The sequence below is a fragment of the Myodes glareolus genome, chromosome 1 (assembly GCF_982192425.1).
Source record: "Myodes glareolus chromosome 1, mMyoGla1.1, whole genome shotgun sequence".
NCBI lineage: Eukaryota > Metazoa > Chordata > Mammalia > Rodentia > Cricetidae > Myodes > Myodes glareolus.
The window spans coordinates 35,649,557-35,671,962 of record NC_142026.1 but is presented as its reverse complement, the minus strand read 5'-3'; the positions used below and the strand labels follow the sequence as shown (position 1 = coordinate 35,671,962).

Here is a 22,406-nt window from a genome sequence, read left to right as displayed (position 1 = left end):
TTTCCTAAATGTCACACCCATTAGGATGGCTGAATTCAAAGGTTCAAAAAAATGTAGAGAAACCAGAACCCTTTAATATGCTGATGGGAATAAAAAAGTAGAACCGTGAGTTTGGGAGACAGATTAGCATCCTCAAATGACTAAATGAGTTATCATGTGATGTTGCAATTTGACCTCCCTGTTCATACCAAAGAAATTAAGACATATGCTCACATAGAATCTTTTACATGAATGTCCATAAACAGCATTATTAATAGTTAAATGGTTATATACTGACAAATGGAATATTTTTAGCTACAAATCATCTTTAGCTATATACAGAGTTCAAGGTCAGTCTGGGTTACAGGCAATCTTGTTCAAAAAAAAAAAACCCAAACACCTGTATAAGTTAACCTGAGCAAGTAAGTTCTGCACTAATAACGTGAACTGCCTTCCAGCGTTAGCACTCGCTGTGCACCTCCTCACAACAGCAGGCTCACCTTCACTGCACACAGCCTTTAAGGCCAGGTTCACTACACTCCCTTGGGAAGTCAGGCCCACACTACCCAATGCAAGACCCTCACTACACACTAACTCCCAATACAAGGCTTTCCTGTTGGCTCCCTGTCAGTGCAGGCCCTCACCGTCCAGTACATATTGATGTCACCCCTCACTGTGTAACACCTCATCCACAGGCTCTCTTCCTAGTGGTCATTCAGTCCCCGGGCAGACAGGTATGCTGACACACCTTGAGGCCACCTGGCATCTATTATGGAGGTACCAGGACTCCAGACACCTACAAGGGGAATGTATGTTGAGTCAAAGTCATTTGGTCAGTTTGTATTCTTTAGTCATTCTCTGAAAACAAAAGGATGGAAACAGTGTATCCTTCAGAATTTTATCTGAAAGTTAACTTAGATCTACTATTTCCAAAGACTCTGTTGGGTAGCTATCAAAGCAACTCTTGGTTACCTGAACAAATACACAACACAAACTCTTACCAGCAAAATGGAATCTGGTACAGAATTACTTGACTTTTGAACACAGAAGGAAATATGTCTTAAAAATCAAGCTTCCTACCTCAATGTCAAATACTTCCACAGTATTATCCAGCAACTTCACTCTGATGTGCAGGTGCTTCTCCTGCATCCTGGGTGAGAGGGTCTGCTCCGGTTCCAGGGTACTCACTCCAACAGAGGTCTGGTCGCCCAACCGTGTGCCAGAAGTTGGTAAAGCTCTGTATGTTCCTTCTATCTCCCCCATTCTTCATTAGTTGAAGGTGGAGGAAACACTAAGACAAAAACATACTAAATCACTACATTATTTAGATATCAAAGCAATGTAAAAAAAATGGGCTCATAAGAACCCACAATATTGTATATTTAACTTCTATGAGTTTTAAATTACATTAAAATAAGGAACATTAAGTTTTTCTTCTGCTATACATATGGTTGTAGCACAAAAATCAATAAAATATTTCCAAGGTTCTCTGAGGCAGGCACATATATTAACTCACTGGACCTCCCAGAAGCCATTCATGAGTGATATCATTACCACACACCTGGGAGAGGGAGAAAACCTATGACTATCTCTCTTCCCAGAACTGCTCAATACCCAGCATGCCTTCCTGCTTCAGCCCAGTCACATGTGCTAACAATTAGGTTCAAGTGCTGGACAGTGTCCTTTCTAGTAAAAGTGATCGGAGAGCATCAGCATGTGACTGGCATCGTCATAGTAATCTGAAGCAGCCATGGACCTGCCTTTTACATTGGCTCAGTGTGCAAAGAAGGCCACCAGGGATGCAGCCAAAGGACATGAAAACAGCCAGACTCATCTTTGCCAGCTTCGTACTCCTTGTACTTTCTAGAGCATAGCAGTTGCCACTGGTCATTTGAGAGGAAATCTGAGGTACAGCACCAAACGGCAGTCCAGACGAGGACCTGGTGATTCCACACACCTGCCGCAGACTATCCGCAAGTTGGACCCACCTCAAACCCACCGTAACACTGGCATCACTATGCAAGACCATTTAATAGATGACACCAAAGGTCCAAGAGGGTCAGGGTCATTTTCAATCCTCCTGTGGCACTACAGGAAAAGCCTGTTTATAAGTCGTCGAGTCTAATAAGGTAATATCCTGGCTGTTTTTTAACAAAGAGCAAGCTAAGTATCTGCTCAAATCTATAATACTGTTTTTCCTTATACTATGGTACTTACTATTTACAGAAATTTTCATTTTTAAGTATATTACTTATGTTAAAAATCAACTTAAAAGAAAATTAAGGAGTAGGGATATGGGCTGGTTATTACAGCGTTTGCCCAGCATGAACAAAGACCAGAGTTCAATCCCCAGCATCACATAAAGCAGGTGGTGGTAGCACACACCTAATTTCAGCATGCAGGAGCAGGAGTTTGGGTCTGAGTTTAAGATCATCCTTGACTACATAGCAAGTTCAAGGCCAGCTTGGTCTATATGGGACCATCTCTTTAAAAAAAAAACAAAACAAAACAACAACAACAAAAAAAAAAAAACACCCAAAGCTAAACAAGCTGGGTATGGGGGTCATGCCTTAAATTTCAGCAAGCAGGAGGCAGAGGCAAGAGACACTCTGTGAGTCTGAGACCAGCCTGGTCTACACAGTGAGAACTTGCCTTTAAAACAACAAACAACAAAAAGAAAAATGAAAAATGTTTAACAGTAAAACCAGGATAGCAAAAAATACATGCCAATGTGGTAGAAGTGAGACACAAACACCAGATGTCTAACCAATAAAGAATGCAGTCTGCAAAACTGACTGAGCGTCTCTTAAATTACTTTGTGAATGTTTTCTGTTAACTGTAGTCTTTTTTTGGGTTTCTCTGAACTGTAGTAACCTCTTAAAGAATTTATTTCACTTGGGCTGTAGCTGTAGCTCAGTGGCAGACTGTTAGCCCAGCACTAAGAAAACAAAAAACAGCAAACTCACTCGATCCCCAGCCTATTCTCTTTTGTGCCAACCACTGCTGCGGGTCCTTCTCTGTTTTCACACATATCTTATCAAAACAAACTAAACAAAGGGTCTTGTAGCCTTTGAATTACATTTGAAAAGCTTCTTCATAATTCACTGCCAACCAATTCCTTCTGAAAACCACATCCCACAAGGGTCTTGGCTGAGAAGTGCTGAATGCTCCCAGGTTATCGAAGAAGGGTAAAATCTTTTGGCAAAGTGCAACATAAGGGCCAGTGAGAAGGCTCAGCAAGTAAAAGCACTTGGCCAAGCGCAATGACCTGGGCTCTACCCCAGGACAGAACTGACTGCAGAAAACTGTTCTCTGGCCTCCACAAATGTAACACATATGTGCATCTGTAAGACTTTAAGACAATTCTGAAGCCATTCCTGACAATTCCAAACCCTCTCAGCCTCCGTGCCTTAGTGCTTCCCCTCCTCCCCTGGGAACCAAGGACCTAACAGCTACACATGCACGTCCTCAGTTCCTGAACAATTACCCATATACGTATGTTTTGATTCAGTCCCCTGGGAAACGGGATCAAAATGACCTCTTACCTCATCTGATCTGACAATAGTTCTCCAGTCAATTATTGGTATTAGCCCTTTTCGAATAAGCCAATCATAATGGTCAAGGAACAACCCCTCTTGTTTCTATGGGGCCTTCTCCTTTAAAAGTAGACTGTACCAGCTATTCGAGGTCTTTCGACTTCCCGAATGCTGAGGGACCCTGTCATGACAGAATTAATAAAATCCTCATGCTTTTGCATCGGCTGTGGTATGTGAGGTGGTCTCTGGGGGTGACTCCTTCTCGGCTTGGACACTAGAGTCCAACACATCCAGACATATGCACACAAATAAATATTTTAAAAAACAAGTATAATGAGAGAGAGCAAAATGATGAAGTGGTACATAATTGTACCAAGTCAGTTTTCCACCTCAGTTCCTGTATAAAGCAGTTCAGACCAATGAATAAGCCAACTACTTACATGTGAGGCTCAGGTAGCTTTGACCCACTCTCTAGTCTGTACGCCCCTGAGGGCAGGGATTAGATTCTCACTCTGTTTGCTAGCTAAGTAGTTACCTAGTACCATGGCATTAAAGACATTGCACTGTCTCATCAAGCAGTATACTGTATAGACTGTCATGCGTAAGACTGAAGACTGACACAGCAGACCAGCACTTAAGAGTGCCCCACTGTTAATATTAACACAAGTCTATGAAGCTTCGAGCACTACACTCACGGACGTTTTCACTTCACTTTCACAAAATTTTAATGCAAAAGAGACTGTAAATGGAGACTTCTATCTTTAGGGTACCTCCACAGAGGAAGTAGAGGAAAATACAAACAGTGGCCTCTACGCTCTTCATCTGTTTACATTTATAAAATACTGGAATCATGCAGCGTTCTGCTAAAATTTGAGCATGAACTGCTCCCAAAGGTTCCAGTGATAAAGGCCTGGCTACCATCTGATGAGCTTTTGAGAAGTGATTGAATTATGAGGGCTCTAACCCTATGGTGGATTAACCCACTGCAAGGTTCATAATTGGATGGCATTATTGCCTTAGGGCCTGCTTGGGGGAAGTAGGCCAGTGGGCATCAGCCACTTTACTCCACCACATGCCCTCTGCCATGCCGTTGTTTCACTACAAATGGACTCAGAAGCAAAGAGAAAGTGACTGTGGACTACAGCCTTAGACTGATTCAGATAAAGCCCTCTTCCCTGGAGTTGTTGGCTCAGGTGTTTTGTTACAGTGATGGGAAAACTGACGAACTTAAGTTAGTTCTCCTGAAACAAGGAATGTGTTTCACTCTGCTCATCAAAGCCAGTCTTCCCTGAAGGAAGGCTACAACTCTGAAAATACATAGTCAAAATACATTTTTAGAGGCTATTTTCTGAATTTATCTTACTATGTAATTTTCACTTGTATTTTCATATGTATCAATTTAGAGACAGGATTTTATTATATCCCCTGACTCAATCCATCCTCTTGACTCTCACAGTTTGGGCAATGGGTACCTGACACTGGGCTCAGCTTCTATATTGAAAGGGAAAAATTCTTCAGGTTTTCTGTTGTATTTGTTTTTCAAGACAGGGTTTCTGTGTAGCCTTGACTGTACTGGAATAGACTCTGTAGATCAGGCTGGACTCAAACTCACAGAGATCCATCTACTTCTGCCTCCTGATGCTAGGATTAAAGGTGTGTGCCACTATTACCCAGCTTGTATTTGTTATAAGAAGGTTGCATCTAACCATGCAATTCTAAGAAAGTGAACAAAGATAATCACAGGGCCTAGAAGTATACACTATGTTGGGGAAAAAAAAACACACTAAAAAGAAAACGCAAGGGAAGTTATTGCTAGTGCACTCAGAATAAGAGTCCCTCTCTTACTTAAATAGGTCACAGCGTAACTCCTAGGGCAGATAGAGTGCACTTTATAAAGCATTAAGCCACACAGTGTGGTGGCATACACATGCATCTAGGAGGCTGAGGCAGGTGGTCACAAGTTCAAGATCAGCCTTAACAAAAGCTCTTAACCAGTGGGCCATCTCTTTAGCCCAGCCCCTTTATTATTTTTATTTTTTATGTGTATAGGTGTTTTACCTGCATGTATGTCTCAGCACCTCGTGAATGCAGTGCCTGAGGAGGCCATAAAAGAGCATCAGATCTCCTGGAACTTAATTATAGACAGTCGTGAGCCACCAAGTGAGTATTGGGAACTGAACTGATCCTTTTTCAAAAAATATTTACTTACTTATTTATGTGTGTGTGCTGCATGCCTATAGGAGCCTGTAAGGTGAAAAGAAAGCATTGGATCCTCTGGTATTGAAGTTACACAGATGGTTGTGAACCATCATGTGGGTGTTGGGAACTGAACCTGGGTACTCATGCAAGAGCAGCAAGCTTGCCTGCCTTCCTTCCTCCCCCGCCACCTTTTTTTAAAGATTTACTTATTTTGCATGTGAGTGTTTTGCTTGCATGTACGTCTATGTGCCACATGCATGCCTGATGTCTGAGGTCAGAGGATCCTCAAACAAGGATCCCTGAAACAAGTTATGGACAGTTGTGAGCTGTCATGTGGGTGCCGGCAATCAAACCCAGGTCCTCTGCAAGAACAAATACACTTAAACACTCTCTCAGAAACAAAACAGATGGAGCTAGAGAGATGACTCAGCAGTTAAGAGCACTGCTGTTCTTGCAGAGAACCTGGGTTGAGTTCCTAGCACTCACATCAAGAAGCTGGCAGTCATCTGCAGCTCTAGTTCCAGGGAATCTGACACTCTTCTGGCCTCTGAAGTTCAAATGCACATACATACAAAACAAATCTTTTTAAAAAACCCTACAAAATTAAGTCATATGTTCACACTGTATGTGTATATTTAGCAAAAATATATTTAAAACAGCTTAACTCTAGCCATAGCTGTAACTTTTCATTTAACATTAATTAGCTCATTGGCCATAAGAACAGAAGACACAGAAGAACTCGAGGGATATCAAAGCTCTCCTGAACTACAGCTCACCAGGGAAACCTCTGCAAGCTTACACACCTTCTGAGCCGTGACCTTTGTCTTTCTTTTCATCTGGTTCAAAGAGAGTCATTCACAGAGCTACAGCTGAGACCCAGAGTCCTAACACTCTTATTCACACTGGTTTGGAAAAGAAATGACCCTGGAGGCGCTCTGCTGCAAATTCACAGACAAATCTGTTTGCTGTTCTGCAACGGTGAGTGGTGTGTGTCAACTACCCACTTAACAAGCACTCAGTGCCAAGTCCCTGCTTGAGATGTGGTCTTAAGGTTAAGACTTGAAGCCTCGATGTATCACCAAGTTGAGCAGAGATGAAAAGAACTTGACAGAACACTGGTAGACAACGCAGTGAGGGAATGCTGGGCAGCCTTTCTCTGCTCTCTCAGCTGCTTAGGGAATGGCAGACCGCTGGGCTCTTACTGCAGAAGCACAAGGTGCTTCACTCAGAATTGTTTGCTTTCATCTGGCAGGAGGAAAATTTGAAGGAGGGGAGTATGCCCTGAATCTGCCTTATGAAAGATATGACCCAACAGGAATGAACTTTATTTTGCTTTGTGTGCTTATAAATAAATATTAAGAAGCTTAGGACAGAAACAGTTCCGGGAGCCTATGGTCACTTCCGCCCTGTCGTGGTATTGGCTGGAGCACCACCCCCAGATGTCCACAGAAAGGCAGGGCAAAGAACCAGAACTCAAGGAATTTTCTCATCTTTTTTTTTCCATGTGAATGGAATGCTTTGTAGTCTGCATTCCTAAAAATATCTCTGGTAGCTGGATACAATTTCCATCATTTTGTACCATTCACTACAAATCTGGCTGCTTCGGTATGTTCCCACTTAAAAATAATAATTTAAAAAACCCTGTGATGTGTCATTTCCTAGAGTTGAAAATTCAGTTAAAAGTTGGCAAAGGCTTTGGGGATGGTGGTGATGTAACAGATGTCTGCTCTGGAAAGGGCTGCTGACAGTGGGGGGGATGTGATGTATAGGATGGAATGGGTATGCGAAGTTCTGCACTAAAACTGGATGGATAGACAGATAGATAGACAGATAGATGGTGACACGGAACACTTAACCAGAGTCTGCTTTGAGCCTTGATCTGGTTACCAAGATTCTTGCTCTTCCTGAACAAAGGCACAGTCTACTGTCCACAGTAAGGGAACTAGCTAGAATTCTGCTGGGCAGTGAACATCTGCCTTCTTTGAAACCCTGGGTCCTTGTGAGAGACTTAATAGGCAAATTTCTTTACTGAGTAACCAAAGAGACAGAATATCATACTTTCATTTTCATGAAATCTGTCTTACAGGTCTAAAATTTACTCAATGTTAAGAACTTAAAAAACAAAAACATTTGTTTGTATATATGTGTATGGGCACATCTGTGCCACATCATGTATGTGGAGGTGATAGGTTTACTTGTAGAAGTTGGTTTTCTCATTCTTCCATGTGAGTCCCAAGGATGGAAACTCAGGACTTTAGGTTTGGCAGCAAATGCCTTTACTAGCTAATCCATCTCACTGGCCCGTGAGTCAGCTTTCATAGCTGGTGATAAACGGATTCCTACCCAGTCCTCCAATCTTGGGCAACACCCCTGCAGCATAGCAAGAAATGGCTCCCTCATTCTCTAAGCACAACTTACTAAAAAAAGATAATAAGTAAGCAAGTTAATCAATACGCAGAAGCTGAAAAACAATGTTGGTTTTATATTACAGGGCAAGGTTCAAAGACCCAAAGAGAAACAGCTAGCTAGGCAGACGGGCAGGTGTGAGCGAACATCCACACCCTTCCCAGGAGTCTCACTGTATAAACACACACCACTGCTCCAGACACAGTTGCACTGCCAGTTGGTAGCTGACGTGGCCTCAGCACCACAGAAACCAGACCTGGAGTCACCCTCTGCACAAATGTGACCCTTGCAAACACTAGTTCTGCCATCCTCAGCAACATCAGCCAAGAGATCTTGATGCTGGTGACTGTTAAGGCTTTAAAGGCCATAGAAGAGCTGGGAAGACAGCTCAGTTGTAAAGTGCTTGTTGTACAAGGCTTAAAGATTTGAGCATGGATCCCCAGAGTATTGTGAGATATTTGTACACTGTGTGAAGATGTGTTGCTGTGATTGGTGTAATAAAGAACTGAATATCCAATACGTAGGCGGGAAGAGGTTAAGCAGGACTTCCAAGGACAGAGAAGTTAGGCAGGACTTCTGGGGATAGAAGAAAGGCAGAGTTGCCAGTCAAATGTGGAAAAAGCAGGATGGGCAGTATGGACAAAGTTAACGCCATGTGGCAGAATGCAGATTAACATAGATAGGTTAGTTTAGGTTCTAAGAGCTGGTTGAGACAAGCCTAAGCTAAGGCCAAGCTCTCATAGTTAATAACAAGTCTCTGGGTTGTTATTTGCAGGCTGGCGATCCAAAGACAGTCCGACAAGAAAGTTTGCTGCACCAGAACTCACACAAACCAAGTGTGCCTGTGATTCCAGTGCTGGGGAAGCCGAGACAGGTGCTCCTGGGTGCCTCCTGGCCCATCAGTCACAATTTGTGAACACTGAATTTAGTGTCTTAGCCACTTTAAAAAAAAAAATGCTGTGATAAAATACCATGTCCAAGGCAACTTATAAAGGACTTTCGGGCCTACAGTTTCAGAGGGTTAGAGTCCATGATGGCAAAACAAAGGCACTGGGACAGGAACAGCCAAGAGCTTATCATATCTTGACCCAGCAGTTGGAAGTAGAAAGAGCAAGACACACTGGGACTGGCAGGAGTCTGTTGAAACCTCAAACCCACCCCAAGTGGCACATCTCTTCCAAAAAGGCAGTACATACTTTGGAATCCTTCACAAGCAGTCCACCAACTGGGAACTAATGTTCAAATATGCGATCCACATTTAGTAAGAGACTGAAGACAACACCTGATATCAACATATATCCATACATGTGTGTGCACACCCACGGTATACACATACACCATACCAAAAATTAGACTGAGGCAGGCATTTGCTGAAATGAGGACAGCAGATGGAAAATTTAGAACACAGGATCCAGTCCCAACTCTATTGTAAGCTTCTCAATGAAGCAAAACCTGAAAGCTGATGTGCCAACTAGTTTATAGTACTTATAGCCAAAAATAAAATAAGCCCCGTGAAGCTCTGTGATCAGTCTTCTTAGCGAGGCATGTCCAGCACTAGCTATAGAATAAAGACCCTTTGGCCGGGCGGTGGTGGCGGCACATGCCTTTAATCCCAGTCAGCACTCAGGTGGCAGAGACAGGTGGATCTCTGTAAGTCTGAGGCCAGCCTGGTCTATAAGAGAAACCCTATCTCAAGAAAAAAAAAAAAAGAAGAAGACTTCACACAAACACCACAGAATAAACCAGTCACTGGGTCTGAAGACATGCCTCTGGACACAACTGATATTTATCCACCTTACAGCTTTACTTTCACTTCCTAGTTGTTTAAGTATCTGAACATTAAATAAATTTATAATTTCCTTCACTTGGTGCTTCAGACAATTGCTAGATGTTCTAATTTTATGTAAAACAAAATTCTGTAACTGAAAAAAATCTTTGTGGTGGCCTCATAAGTACTAGGCAAGTAATGTAGGCCCAGGTTTAACCCCCAAGGATAACAAGAAGCCACCTGCATTCTTGGTTCCTGGCTCCTTCTAAGGCAGGAAGAATATATTGAAAACACATGTTCTAGCCTCTCTACCTCTCTCTCCTGGTATCGGCTGGAGAGAGATCCCCACAGAACTCCAATCGGAATCCAGGCCAGCCTCATTATTTCAATGTTCGCTGATTAGTACCCTTAATTACATATGCAAAGTGTCCTGTTTATGTATCACATTTCCAGAATGAACACTAAAAATTAATGGCCACAGAGGCCACAATCCTGACAGTCTTAGGGTTTTTATTCCTGAGATGAAACACCATGACCAAAAAGCAAGTTGCGGAGGTTTATTTGGCTTACACTTACACAGCATGTCTCATCGTTGAAGGAAGTCAGGACAGGAGCTCAAACAAGGCAGGAATCTGCAGGCAGGAAGTGATGCAGAAGCCATGGAGGGCTGCTGCTTATTGCTTCCCTGGCTTGCTCAACTTGCTTTCTTAGAGAACTCTGGACCACAAGCCCAGGGATGTACACACCCACAATGGGTTGGGCATTTACCCACCAATCACTAATTAAGAAAATGCCTTACAGCCAGATCTTACTGGGGCATTTTCTCAACTGAGGTTCCCTCCTTTTAGATAATAGCATTTTGTGTAGCAAGCTGATATATTGACTAGCCAGCACACTGACAATCACAAAGTTCTCAGACCAGTTCAACATTTACATCACTGCAGTTTTAGTCTGTATTTTTCTTGTGAGCATTTCCTTGGGTTTTCATATATGAGTATCTTTAAATTATATCCTAGACTTTTAAAACACTCTGCTGTTGGAATCTTATTTCAGTCCTATGAAGCATACTGGTATTTCTGATGAGCAGACACTGGCCTGACTGGATTCAGGCTGCCAGATCCATCCAGTCTTCTGTGGAATATTGTCAGTGCTAATTCCATTTCAGAACCCTGACATTCCCCAGTAAAACCCTACTTACCCTGTTTTCCACTCACCCTGATGCTAGAGCTGCAGAGACCAGAAGAAAGCATAGGATCCCTTGGAACTGGTTGTCAACTGGCATGTGGGTTTGGGGAATTGAACACAGGTCCTCTGGAAAAACAGCCAGCGTTCTTATCTGATGGATCATCTCTCCAGACCCTGGTTCTCAGTTTCTGACTCACATACACTCAGAGTTGAGCCTCTAAGTCAAAACCTTGAAGGGGCAACTTTCTCTCTGGGCCCTCTCTGGTATACTTTGCTCTCTTTTCAGTCCTTTAGCCAGAAATTTGGGGTTTTAGCAACGCTGTTTGCCCACAAATTGTACTTTGCCCAGAATGGAGCTCCAAGAGGGAAGAGAGAAAAAAAGCAACTGCTAGAGGAGTGACTGAAAAGCAGAGAGGAAAACAGTGGACTTTCCCCACTCTCCGCTGGAGCCCTCCTCCAGGTTCTGAACATTCTGAAGGCACACCAGGGAATGGGAGGAAAAACAGGCAGCTCTCTATTGAGGTGGCCTTCATCTCCACTGCCCATTACCTTTTGCTTGCCAGAGTCTTCCACAGCTGCATCACACACACATCCAGGTGCTCTAACTAGTGAGTGGGAGGGCCGGGATGCAGTGTGCACTCCCAAAAACTAACTCCATTATCACATGTTTTAAACCATAAGCCAAAATAAACTTGTGCTCCTTCAAAAACAAGCCCAAACATATTTATGGTGGGTCTCACTGGGAAAGAGTAAATGACCAATTTTTACTTTTCTTTTCAATGTAAAATTCTTTCCCAACTGTTTACAGTAATGGATGTATATTACCTTTGAAATCACACAGCTTCCAGAGAAGGCAAAAATACTGTCTCTGGTCTAAGAGTTACAGTTGTTCTTGTTGTTTTCCGAAGACAGTTTAATTAGTAAAGTTAAGCAGTTTAATTAGTTAAGCATAGTAGTGCATGTCTTTAATGCCAGCACTTGGAAGGCAGAAGCAGGCAGATCCTTGAGTTCGAGGCCATCCTGGGCTACAAAGTGAGTTCCAGGACAGTCAGGCCTACTTGTTTCAAAAAACCAAAATCAAAAATAAATACATAAAAACTTTTAACACTGAAATTAATTTTGATATTGTTGTCCACTCTCCATATTAACTACTACTGAAGAAAATTTGACTTTAGTAAAATAGACAAAATATTTAGTAAAGCTTTGTAAGTTTATTTCCAACATTACTTCCTCCTTCTCCAACAAATGGCCGAGGAAAATGCACTTAGAACCTTCATGCCACACAGTGCTGGTTTACTTGGCATCAAGCATGGAGTATAAAACTACCCCAATAAAAGTCGATAAACAAGTAGTCTAGCTCAGGTCTCTAGGTCTCTCACATGGGCCTCATTTCCAAGGGACTAGTGAGGCCCCACACAAAGTGTTCCTATGGTCATATGTCTCTGTAAGATTTACCAAAAAATTATTCTGATTGTAATCACTTATGATTGTTGGATCTTTCTGGTGTAATATTGCCTGAGCCATTCTCCCCTATGAGAAGGTAGACTGGAGGAGCAGTTGGCACTTCTGGGAGCCAGATAAAAACCTATTAATGTGGATGGACATTTAAGTTTCCCGTAGTTAATTTATGTACATTCAAATGAGATGAATTCCTGAACACCCTAGGTGGCCCTAGGCAACCAACACAAATGGGTCCACCAATATCTGGCATGGATGGTACATGGATAATAGAAAAGAAAAAAAATTGAAATACAAGGAGCCGGAAGCTCTTCTGTGAGAAATTTTCAGTAGATTTGTTAAACTCTAGGCAGTGTTCAATTCTCAGAAGACAAAGTACAAATCCTTACCTATCAGAAAAATACATCAGTAATATAGAATTATAACTGTAAATATGCCTTAGATGAATATTTTTCTTCCTTATTAAATGTAATTGTGAAAAAGAGAATAAAAATCTTTCCACCCTGCACCCACCCCAGGAACACAAAGGTGTTTGTATACAATTATAAAATGTATCGATATGTGAAATCATAAATTATGTATTCTGCCACTAAAAAAATTATCAACTATTCTAGAAGAATAGATGAATTCTATTTTCTCACTGTCATGAAAAGGAAATTAAAAATACATAGTTAAGAAAAAAGGGATTATGTCTGGTAATAAACGCTGCCTCCTTTCCAAACAATCTCATGTATCCCAGGCTGTGTTGACTACCCTGAACTTCTTATTTTCCTGTCTCTACCACCCATGCTGAGATCACAGGGATCCACCACTATGTTTGGCTTATGCGGCACTGAGGATCACACTCAGGACTTTGTGTATGCTAAGAACGCGCTCACTCTTTATCAACTCAGCTACGTTCCTAGCTCCTTACTTTTTTGCATACTAAACAAATGTTTATTTAAGGAATTAACTATTATTTGTAACCTTATTCATTTAAAGAGATTTATATTTAATTTTAAATTGTGTGTGTGTGTGTGCCCGTGAGCTTGCATTTCGAGTGCAGGTGTCCACAGAGACCAAAGGTGTCTGATCCTTCTGGAGATGGAATTTTTGGCTGATGTGAGCTGTCTACCCTTTTCTAATTATATATGCCTCAGGTTTCACAAAACCTAGCAGCAGACTTTGCTCCCCCACAAGACTTTACTATTATTGTATTATATTACTGGTTTATTATTTTGTATTTCAAGCATTTAAACATTATTTGAAACTATACTGATATATTTCAGTAAACTATTATTTACTAGTTTAATAGTTCAGAAACTATTATTCTGATACTATAGAAACTCTAAGTGTTTAAGGATACAGGACCTTCTAAGGGAGAAAATCCCTGCGGTGCAGTGGGAATGGTAGATGGTGAAGTGCACTAAAGTGAGGATGGCAGAGGACCGGCAGGTGGAGGAGCAGCTGGGATACAGGGACAGTCGAACCAAAAAGAGTTATCAATCCTCATATGCATGACAGTAGCTACTATGCCCCAAGTGACTGCCACTACCAGAAGGCCCAGATCAAGTCCTTTGCTTCACACTGTGCCATTGATAGCTCGCAAGCACCTGTAATAGGTGGCAGTGTGTCCGCACTGTAACTCAAGGAACTCCCGCTCATAGAGGAGAATGACTTGGAGTTCCTCACCTCTGCAGACGGCTCCAACTCCATCCTGACTCTACAGTGCACACAAAAGGAGTTGAATCAAGAAAGGAAAGCAATGGAGTAAGCCCACAAGAACACGTGCTTGCTGAAGTCACATTTAAAAAAAAAATCACTAGAGCAGTGAGTGGCTGCTCTGTGTGCTCATGCTCAGTGGGGTGGGGGACTTACAGGAAGCAAGGGATTGAGTGGAGCATAATGCACTCATCCTTACTCCCAGCACTCCTGAGAAAGAGGCAAGCAGGTTTCTGTGAGTTTGAGACCAGCCTGATCAACACAGCGAGTTCCAGAACAGACCCTGTCTCACTCAGGTGGGGAAGGCAGAGTACAGCCAGCTCAAGACAACGGAGGAGAGCAGAGGAAGCTGCCTGCGGCTGAGCTGTGAGGGCTCCAGCAGATCAACTGGATGGAAGTCCAGACTGAAGCAGACTTTGAAGCTGGGGTGGGACATTGGGGAGGAGAGAGGAGCCAAAGCAGGTCTCCTCATCACGTCCTGTAGTCACAGCGCCTTTGTTTTTTAATTACATTTACAAACGTGGACGCGTGTGCACGTTTGACACCATTCACATAAAGAGGTCAGAGCACATCTTTTGGGAATCATTTCTCTCCTTCTACCATGTGTGTCCCTGGTTCCAATGCAGGTCACCAGGCTTGGCAGCAAGCACCTTTACCCATTCAGACATCTAACCATCCTCAGGTTTGTATCTTTAGGGAGCAATAAACTAAAATACCTTAGTATTTAGGCTTAGTGGGAAATAATCCTATAAGACTAAAACAAAATCACCTAAATCATTCTGCCCTCCTGATTCTGTCCATGTACTCATGCATATTTTTTACACTTGAACTTTTGTGTGCACATGATTTCACCTTTAAGGTTAAAAGCATGTTTGAAGCATATTTCCTGGGATCAAAAATGGTTCAAATTATGCTTTGAGGAGGAACAGGAATGAGCTTGCCAAGAATGTTTACTGGCCAAGAGTACTTACTTAACCACCTGACCGATACAATGTTTGCTTATCTGATTATTTTTTAAAAGTGGGATTTCAAAAATCAAAATATCACATACTGGTAGTTGCCTTCCAAAAATAGTCGACCACAATCCCTTCCAACATAAACAAGAAAATGATAGCACTGGGGTTCATCATGCTAAGTTTTAGGAGATCCTTGACTTTTTAGCTTTCCTCCATAAATTCAAACCATCACATCAACAGGGCCATTAGAGCCAACTGACTCCACACATACTGACCTGAGCGAGCAGACTAAAGTCACCCAACTTTTCAATGTGTTCTGGCTGCACACCTAGCCCTGCATGGTGTTGTTCAAAGCTCATGAAGGGAAAAGGGAAATCAGATGGGCAAACAGGGGAAAGAAAAACATGAATGTAACTGAAGCAGCAGACAGAACTGAGAGAAACCTGTTAACGTGTGAATACAGGGGGAACCAGCAGACAGACGTAAACAGCCTCCCATGGGATTGCCCAGGGATTAATCTCTGCTTAGGCAATCCAGTTCATATCCTTCCCTCCACGCAGGATAACTGTGGCACCACTGTCTAACTCTCTACCAACTCATCTGACAAAGACCCAGGGTTAGCCTGTGCTACTTTCATTTGCTAGTAACAATTACTGAAGTTCATGAAGTTCTTACTCAATACTAGGTCATCTACACAGCTTCCAAACATTGATTCTTAGTCCTCACAACAACGACTGAGGTAAGTACACTGTAAACCCACTCTATGGATAAGGAATCTAAGGCAGGGATAAATGAAGGACATACCTCCTAGTGACTTCCTCTTTGGTAAAGGAATTTGTAGGTATTATCATCTATAAACTTGCTATTAAATGTAGCAAAGCAGGCCATTAGAGACACAGGGCCGATGACTGGTTTTGCACATATCCCAGAATGACGCCCTAAACCCACCCAGTTTGCTTCCTCCTGGGCTCTAAAATGGAGTTGTGCCCAGGAAGTCACGATGTACACCTCTACTCTAGGCACTCAGAGGCTGAGGTAAGGGGGTGGCGAGTTGGAGGCCAGCCTGGGCTGTGGAGACTGTCTCAATAAAAACCGTAGGGATGTGGGAAGGCTGTGCAACTTGGGCATGTCCCCTTTGAAGACTTTAGAACGGACAAAAGAGCAGCCACGAAGTGCTTCATAAATGACTTTCTGTCTCCAGACATTCAAACATTTTATTTAGCCTACAAGTAAAGGTTACTTCACACCTCCCTATTTCAAACAACCTCTCTGTAGAGCCGACTATAATACAGTCTCCACCAGACCAACGCAAATTCAGTGTTAACCACTAATTACCAAACATTTTCACAGTGGCCCAGTCAAAAACACCTCATGGAAACAAAGCAAAGCTAGCGAGAAAAGCCACCTTTAAAAGATTCTGCCCGGACTTTTAAGCCATTCCATTTTCTGAACACTATGTATCGGCATTATTTTCTGCACGAATACCTCGTTTTAGTTTCAATTTTTCACTACCATTACTGGGGGCATGAAAGATCCTGAGAAATCACTGCCACGTGTGTAAATGGCAAAGGTGTTTATAATCTAGGGTGAGCAAAACGCAATGGGCCGGTACTACTTCTAGATCCGAGCAGAGTAAGAACATTAACACTTGAGTTTCAGTTTTGAAGAAAAGGCAGAGAAGAAAAAACAGGGAGTGGCCAGTGCCCTTCTGGGCTTTCATTTATGGCTCTTGGTGGTGCTTCCCAAGGCTCTTGCTTTGTTGAGCAAAGGGGGAGGGGGTGGTCTTCAGGAGGGCATTCTAGTGGCCCTTAACCCTCCACGGGACACCCAGTGTCCATGAGAGACGCCGGGACTCTCGATAACCCCCCTTCCTCGACAGCTGGTCTCCACGTGTGATGTCCCTGCCCTCAGTACTCTGCTGACAGCCAGGCTCCGTGCGGAGCTCCGCAGCTCTCATTCCTCCCCAGACTGCCCATTTACACAAGCAACACTCCTGTTCTCAGCGGACATCTAGTCTCGACTCCAGACTCTCCTCCTTTCGCTCCTCCACGGACAGGCCGTTCACAGACGTGTGTTGTCAACCGTGGACTCGGCGAGGAGCTGGCGCGCCTCACCAAGGCCTCAGTGCCGGGCGTGGACTTTCTCTGGTGGACGGCCAGCCTCAGGCCTGGTCCGACTCAGGTTCCGCTGAGGTTCGGCCGACGAAGAGAGCCCCAGCTCGCCCCACCGGCCCTGCGCGGCTCGCCCTCTGCCCCCGCCCACGGCCGCCGCGTCCTCACCGTGCCACACCGGCCTGCGACGCCGCCAGCCAGGCCTCCTCCACGTCCTGCGCCCGCGCCGCCCGATCCCGACAGCTAGCTGCTTCCCCGCCCCCGCCGCGCGTCCGCCGCAGCCCCGCCCCCCCGCGGACGCACCACCGATTGGCCTGCGGGCGGGTCCTCCCGACGGGCTCCTGCGAGCGCAGCGCCTAGTTCTGATTGGTGGCCACACGGGGAAGGGCGGGGCGAGAGGGGACCGCAGAGTCCAAGGCAAAGCTGAGCAGCTCCTCCGCGGGTGGAACCGTGCTCCAGCACGCTGGGCGGACCTTCGGTGATGGGAGGGGTTTGGAGACTCGAGAACTCTGTACTGGGTGGGACTTAAGAAAGCCGCGAGTTCTTAGTCTTTGATATGCCAGGAGGATTCGGTCTTGGACCGGCTTCGGAACAACGGGAAGACTCTGGCCTGGGCTGGACTCTGGAACGCGTGTGAGCCCAGCGTAAGCCTTGGACGGGACTGTGGCATAGGGGCGGGTCTCAGCCTACAGTCTGACTTTGGCAAACAGGGCAGGTCTGGGACTGCTCCCGCACCGCCCCCCCTCTGCTCGCCCGACTACCCCGACATTTATACCCTTGGTCACGCCCCTGACTGCCAGCCTCGTCTCCCATCCGTCGTGTTCCCCCCACCCCTACCCCAGGAATAATGGAACCGTAGTCTGTGGACACCAGGGTTGTTTTTGAGGTGCTGTACCGGAGACAGGCTACACCAAGGAAGCGCCCAGGAAGCCTTCGTTGTTCCCTTCTGGTTTTGAGGCTTTTTGGGAATCAAACCGGTGACACCAGATTCTGGGCCCTCTACTCCTGTGACTTGCAGTACCCTCACTTTCTTGTTCCATTGGTTAATTGAATGGCCCTGCACGGAGTCAGTCCTCTCAACCATGGCCAGGCTAAATAAACCCAGGAACAATTTGTGCACGGTTCCCAAGTGATTTATACAAAGTGATTTCTTTGGAAAGAGTCCCTAAGACAAGATGGGAGGGCCTCGGTCCACTGAGGGAGGAGCCTTTGCTTCCCCCAAGGCAACCTAGGAGCACAGGCAGACTGGGGTCAGTAACATGGGGGGCCTCCCAACTTCTTCCACCACCCCTGCCTTTTCCTCTAACCAGACATTGCCACTGAGTGTGCTATCAATCATAAGAAAAGGGGCGGGGCGGGGCGGGGCGGGGCAGGGCAGGGCAGGGCAGGAATGACGTTAGACTGAGCAACCTAATGGCCTAGATATAGATAGCAAGACTCTCACTACCCTGGGGTCAGTGTGCCGCTCAGAAATCAAGAGGAAGAGGGGCCCAGATAGCATGGGGACGGTCAATACAGTGGTCTAGCTGCCCAAATGGGCGTGAGCCCAAGTCGAGGGGGTTGATCCACCACCAAGATTAGGATAAAGTTTAGGGTTGTGTGGGTTTTTCTTGTTGTTCTCTAAACAATTAATTTTGTGTCTCCTTCCACCCTGTGTGTCTCAGGACCAAGCTCAGGTTTGATCAGGGTGAGTGGAGTACTCAACTCTGAACCTCTCACCAGTCTAAAGCCTGGTTTTTAAAGTTTCTTTCCTGGGATGGAGAGATGGTTTAGCAGTTAAGAGCCACTGGCTGCTCTTCCAGGAACACCTAAGTTGCATTCCTGGCACCCACATGGCTGCTCACGGTTCCACATGGAACTCCAGTTCCAGAAAATTTGACATCCTCTTCTAGCCTCCTTGGGCACCAGACATGCACATGGTACAGACACATGTATGCATGCAAAATAGTCATACACATAAAATAATAATATAAAAATCTTAAAATCGTGGCATGGTGGCTTATACCTCTAATCTCAGTACTATGGAGGCAGAGTCAGGTGGGTTTCAATGAGGTGGAGATCAGCCTGATCTAATTAGGGAGTTCCAGTCTAGCCAGGCTAAAGGGAGGCTGTCTCAAATACTACCAAACAATAAATAAAGTTATTTAAAAATTTAAAAAGCTGTTTTCCGAACTTATCTCTTATATGAAGAAACAGAAATATATTTGGAAAACGTTTACTTCCCACGATGTTTAACAGTTGTTGCTTCGTTTTCTAATTAGTAAACTTACTTATGAGGTTTTGGTGTCCATTTTTACCAAATAATTTGTTGAGAATTTGATAACTTGTACAAAGTTCTGTCCCAGCTGTACCATTTCTTCTCAAGTATCTGGATTATCACTGATAAAAACATATGCAGTACTCCTGCTATAAATTAATACAAGCAATCTCCTGTTCAGATATACAGTTGTCATTGGGGCCCTGAATCTTCCCAGTGAACCTCACACTTTACTCAAATAAAACGATGACTGCTCATTTAATATCTAAACAATAGTGCTTTATTGAAAAAGGGTTAGTTTAAATGGCTACAAAGTTGAAGTGTAAAATGTATACATTTCTACAGGTACAAGTTAACTTCTTAGTGAGAAAGCAAATATTAGCAAAAGTGTATGTTTAGATTTGGATGGAAAAACTGAAGGGGGATTAAGAATTGTGGCTGTAGAACTTCCAGCACACATTCACATTGTCATCCTTCCATGTCTGCTGGCTCTCAGTGGCACCCTTAACTCATAAACACAGGGCTCACACTGAATGCTTGAAAATGCTTTTGTTTAAAAAACAAACAAAAAACTTTTTCCAATCAAATTAATGTTAAAATAACCCAAACAAAGGATTCCATGGGTGCACTCCATAGTCATCAACACTTTTCTTGGTAGAAACTTCACACAATTAACCACTGTTGCATTCACAGTGATGCAACAGTGAAGGGGCAAAATGAGCAAATGTATTATTTTCTGTAATTTATAACAATTTTTAAGTCTCATTTTATTAGTACTACTGATTTTTGGCCTGAATTACACATAAATCCCTGGCTTATCATCAATCAAGCACTTTCTTCTGCAGCAAAATAACAACAGAACTAGCATCTGCTTTGCTTCCTCCACACCGCTGTCTCCCTCACTTGCCCGTTTCTGTGGGGCCATCAACTGACATTAGGGAACACAGCACAGAGGGCAGGCCATAGTGCCAGAGAATATAAGCCAGGTGTGGCTCTGCTCACCTGCCTGCAACACAGATCTGAAATGCCTTTCATTCATGCCACACAGACATTTAACTATACAAACTGAGGAAAATGACAATGGCTGAAAACAGATGAGACAGTCTGCACACAAAAATAAACTGCTATTATCTTCCCAATAGAAAACCACTGAAAAAGGGAGGAGTTAGAAGAAAACCTGACAGGCATTTGGGCTTCAAGTGGCATTTTGTGCAAGAGCACCACCCAATCACAAGCCTGGGTTCCAATCTATGCCAGCCAAGGACTATGATTTCCACTGCCATGGCAGATCTTTGCACCTAGTTAAACAAAGTACATTAAAGTGCAGTATAAAATATAAACATTTTGGTTTCTTTAAAAAAGTATTGCCTTTTAGTTGAGTAAAAAGTTTACTGACTCTTACTGTGTAACGAGTCTTGTTACAATATGAAGCTGGAGCTCATAGCTGCTTTGGTTTTCTCCACAGCATAGCATAATCAGCATCCACAGTATAAAAAAAATCCTTGTAGTGAGTTCTCTACAGAGGTTTGAAAATGATCTGGCACTAGAATCCAGAGCTCTTAAAATTCAACCCTGAAATCCTGCTTTTTAAAAGCTATTTAAGTATAAACATGTATCTCATTAGATAAATCTCCTCTGTTCTGCCTGGTTAACAGATAAATGTGCAGATGAATTAACCGTACTAACTACAGCAGCAAAAGTGGTTTTAGGTGTTCTGCACAAATATAAAGTTAACAGTGTGCTTCGTTCTACTAAGCAAATATGCTGCCACCAAGTATGCACAACCACCTCTGTTACAGGTACGTCATGTCCACCACACAGGAACATTCTGAGCAAAGAAAAATGTCTAGACATAAATCAAGAGTACTTGTCAATGATTAGTCAGGCCAGCTAAACCAAAGAAATTCACTATTAAATTATACATGTTGACTGATTTTTAGAAAAAAATTCTAACATTAGTGGTTAAGGAAGAAGAAAATCAGGATTTGCCTCACAAAATATAAAATGTAACATAACAATGAAATATAAATGTTAAAAGTACTTCATACCAGAGGGCAAAAAAAGAGAAAAGAACCAAATATCAAAACCATCAAAAGTTAAAAAAAAACAAAAGCAAAACAAAGTCCCAACTGAAATCCTCAGACACAGGAAGTTAATCCAGATGGGCACACTTTCAAGGGTGTTAAGAAACTTGATGCTGCAGCACTTATCAGGAATACTTTTCTTTTAATCCAAGAGTGTTTTCTGGAGAGCAAAAACAAAACCATTTAAATGGAAGTGATGCATTTATTGCTTTGATCATTAACAATACTCCCTCTTATGTGAAAGGGCATGAACTGAGCAAAATGTTCTGTATCTATGACCAGTTAACTAAATCAAGATGCCATTATGAAGCTCTCTGAAAGCACCAGGTTCCATGAAACTAAAATGTAGAGAATTACACCAGACCACAAATGTAAATGATAGGCCCATTTCCAATGGTCACATATTGTTTGTCTTAAAGGCCTGGAGGTCTGTAATCTCCATGCATCAAGGTGACCCTCATTTAGCTGCCATTAACTCTTCTTCCTAGTACCTATACCATTCATCTGCAAAAGCTTTTAATAAATTAAGAAAGTTCTTTTTGAAGATGTTCACAATATTAGTAAGTTTCCAATACTATGTCTAATGAAAGTTTTAAATTTTTTCTTTAACATAAATTATGTAACATTAGAAAATAGGAATGTTTTTATTAGACAGTAGGTGGCAGCAGAGAATGGATTTTGCTTTTCAATGAAAGGTTAGTGATACAGCTCACAATGGTAGGTTCAAAAATGCAAAACATTGGTAAAGCTTAAGAGAGAGGAGCCC

General features: G+C 43.2%; 2 protein-coding genes across 6 annotated transcripts in view; both read right to left on the bottom strand.

Annotated features, from left to right (window-relative positions):
• Farp2 (FERM, ARH/RhoGEF and pleckstrin domain protein 2) overlaps positions 1 to 17,560 on the bottom strand; it is a 105,683-nt gene extending 88,123 nt beyond the window's left edge. Inside the window, exons 1-2 of the mRNA XM_048441958.3 lie at positions 17,468 to 17,560; positions 1,060 to 1,270 (exon numbers count right to left, since the gene is read on the bottom strand). Of these exons, the coding sequence (XP_048297915.1) occupies positions 1,060 to 1,242 (183 nt within the window). The 5' untranslated portion in view covers positions 1,243 to 1,270; positions 17,468 to 17,560. The remainder of the gene's footprint in view (positions 1 to 1,059; positions 1,271 to 17,467) is intronic.
• A 2,253-nt stretch (positions 17,561 to 19,813) lies between these two features.
• Positions 19,814 to 22,406, bottom strand: part of Septin2 (septin 2) — a 37,410-nt gene continuing 34,817 nt past the window's right edge. For all 5 annotated transcript variants that reach the window (XM_048441950.3, XM_048441953.3, XM_048441954.3 and 2 more), the window contains exon 13: positions 19,814 to 21,800. The gene's annotated coding sequence lies outside the window, so the exon portion shown is untranslated. The remainder of the gene's footprint in view (positions 21,801 to 22,406) is intronic.